The 2,378-nt window shown below is 56.9% G+C and overlaps 1 protein-coding gene across 1 annotated transcript in view; it reads right to left on the bottom strand.

Annotated features, from left to right (window-relative positions):
• The window catches only part of SLX4 (SLX4 structure-specific endonuclease subunit), a gene marked incomplete at its 5' end in the record, with an annotated part of 26,478 nt that overhangs the window by 15,750 nt on the left and 8,350 nt on the right, over nt 1-2,378 (bottom strand). Inside the window, 2 exon segments of the mRNA XM_011982643.1 lie at nt 488-804; nt 906-1,135. Coding sequence (XP_011838033.1) covers nt 488-804; nt 906-1,135 — 547 coding nt within the window.

The following is a 2,378-nucleotide window of genomic DNA, read 5'->3' as shown; positions in this document are numbered from 1 at the left end:
GCTCACTGCAACCTCTGCCTCCCAGGTTCAAGTGATTCTTCTGCCTCAGTCTCCCAAGTAACTGGGATTACAGGTGTGTGCCACCATGCCCGGCTAATTTTTGTATTCTTAGTAGAGAAGGGGTTTCACCATATTAGCCAGCCTGGTCCCAAACTCCTGACCTCTGGATCCATCCACCTCAGCCTCCCAAAGTGTTGGGATTACAGGCGTGAGCCACCGCGCCCAGCCGGGACTCTGCATTTTCAACAAACTCCAGGAACACACTCTGGTGGAAACCAAGGGTCCTCCCTGATCCTACCCAGAGTACCGAGTAGCTGCTGGACAGAGAAGAAAGCTGCAGCCACCGAGGGCCCCTCTGGCCTCCTCCCGCCTCTGCCTTTTCTTCCTGGACTTTCCATCACCTGGCTGTGGATACCCAGTGTTGCAGTTCTGGGACCGCCAGCCTCCCGCAAAAGCCTGTCCCATGTGCCTGAGGGGAGGGACTCACCTGGGCAGGCTGCTGCGGCACGAGGGGAGGGACCAGCCTGGCCGTGTAGAAGGCCTCCGTGGCCCAGGCCCCAGTCAGTGCACTGCCCTCCCACAGAAAGCTCTGCTTGCATTCAGGTGGAGGAGGACACTGGCCCGCTCTTTCCCACCCTTCCTTTAAAATCCTGCTGGCAGGAAGTGGTGGCGTGCTAGACAATTCCACTTCCTCAGAGAGGAGCAGGGCCACACGGTCCTCTATCTGTCGGCCTGTGGTTTCAGAGTCCTGGACTAACAACAATGGGGGAGACACTGGGGGTTTCTTCTTGCGACTTTTCTTCTCTAGAGAGAAACAAAAGCGACACCATCAACGGTGGAGTCAGCCCACTCCCCCGGGACCCGCCGGTGGTCTCTCCCAGGGCCACTGTTCTGGCCACACAAACCTGCTTCTGGTTTTATCCTCTCAGAAAAGGCACTTTCCAGCCTGAGCGCTGGCACAGCCGCACACGGCTCCATCTCCGACCGGGACAGAGCCATGGCCACCAGCAGGTCCTCGGACGGTGCCTCATCCACCTTCCGCCTCTTCCGTGGCTCCTTCTTGCTGGCGGGTCCTCTCCGTTTCAGACCTCCACCGTGATCACTGAAGCGAGAAGACAGACAAAAAGAAAAGTTACTGGGGCTAGAGGAGTGCACGCTTCTCAGGTTGGTCACACTGGCCTGGAGAGGGCTGGGCCTGAGAGAAAAGTGACAGATGTGGACCTGCCAGGCAGACGCATCCCCTACTTCTATTGCCTTGTGTGAACTCATTCAATCACAGGCCAAAAGTTCAACATGGCCCAGGCATGGGAGGGTCTGGGTTCCTTCACGTGCTGCTGTCCAGCAGGCTCATGGCAGATGTCCAGAGCCATCTGTGGTACCTGCACATCCTCATGTGGCCAAGCCCGTCCAATGGAGTCAACAGTCGACGGCTATAAGCAGGCTCCCTGGACTCCCACCACCTTCACCCATCAATACTTCCGATGCTCCTTACACGGTCCTGGCCACACCGGCAGAAAAGGATCCCTTCCCTCCTGCAGGGGCTTCAGGGCAGTGCCTCTGCCCGTGGCCAGAAGGAAGGGCTTCCCAGCTTAGGCTGCCAATGGTCGACAAGACACCAGCCGCCACGGGACTCTGCACTTTCAGTGGGCAGCAGTGCGTTTGGTTGGGAGGAAATGAACAGGAGTTTTCAGCTGGAGAGAACCTAGGCTGCCTGGGTGACTCCCAACAAGCTGGGCAGGAGGAGGGCAGAGGCAACAAAGGAACTTAGCACAAACCGGGCCCACCTTCCCTGCACTGCAGTCATGCCTCTGGCTTTTGCAAAAGCCTGTGCTCTCCACGGGGCCAGGGATGGCTCAAATTCACCTTCCTAGGAACCTGGATAATCACAGCCTCCCAGTGGGAAAGGAGCCGCCTGGGCAGCCCAGGACCCTGCCTCTGTGAGGTGAATGCAGACTCTGTCCCCTCCTCACTCCCCAGCAGGCCAGGTTTGGACTGTGGGGAAAGAGTATGAGGTACTCTGGCCGTGGCATGCATTCTGAGGACCACAGGCTTGGCCTTGGGGGAGGGAGGGGTTCAAAGACCCCATAAGGGCATCCAGCTCCTGTAGTTTTCTACTCTAACAACCTTCTAAATGGATCCACATACATCTAGTTTCAGTACTTGGAGGTATTCTAAAAAGCACACATACTTTATCTGAGCAGGTGCTTTTGGTGTGGTCCTGACAAGAAAGAAGCAATGGCTTAGATGACCTCTATTCTAAGGCCTCAAGGCTTGCACCCCTACCATGCTGGTGTGGAGGTGCTAAATATAGATGGGCTCCCCTGCCAAGAGAATCCCTTCTGCCCTCTGCCATCTCATCCCCAACTCAGCTCGGCTGC

This window comes from Mandrillus leucophaeus, unplaced genomic scaffold (assembly GCF_000951045.1).
Source record: "Mandrillus leucophaeus isolate KB7577 unplaced genomic scaffold, Mleu.le_1.0 Scaffold240, whole genome shotgun sequence".
Classification (NCBI taxonomy): Eukaryota; Metazoa; Chordata; class Mammalia; order Primates; family Cercopithecidae; genus Mandrillus; species Mandrillus leucophaeus.
Note: the sequence above shows the minus strand (reverse complement) of the source record. Positions and strands in the feature narration are given on the sequence as shown.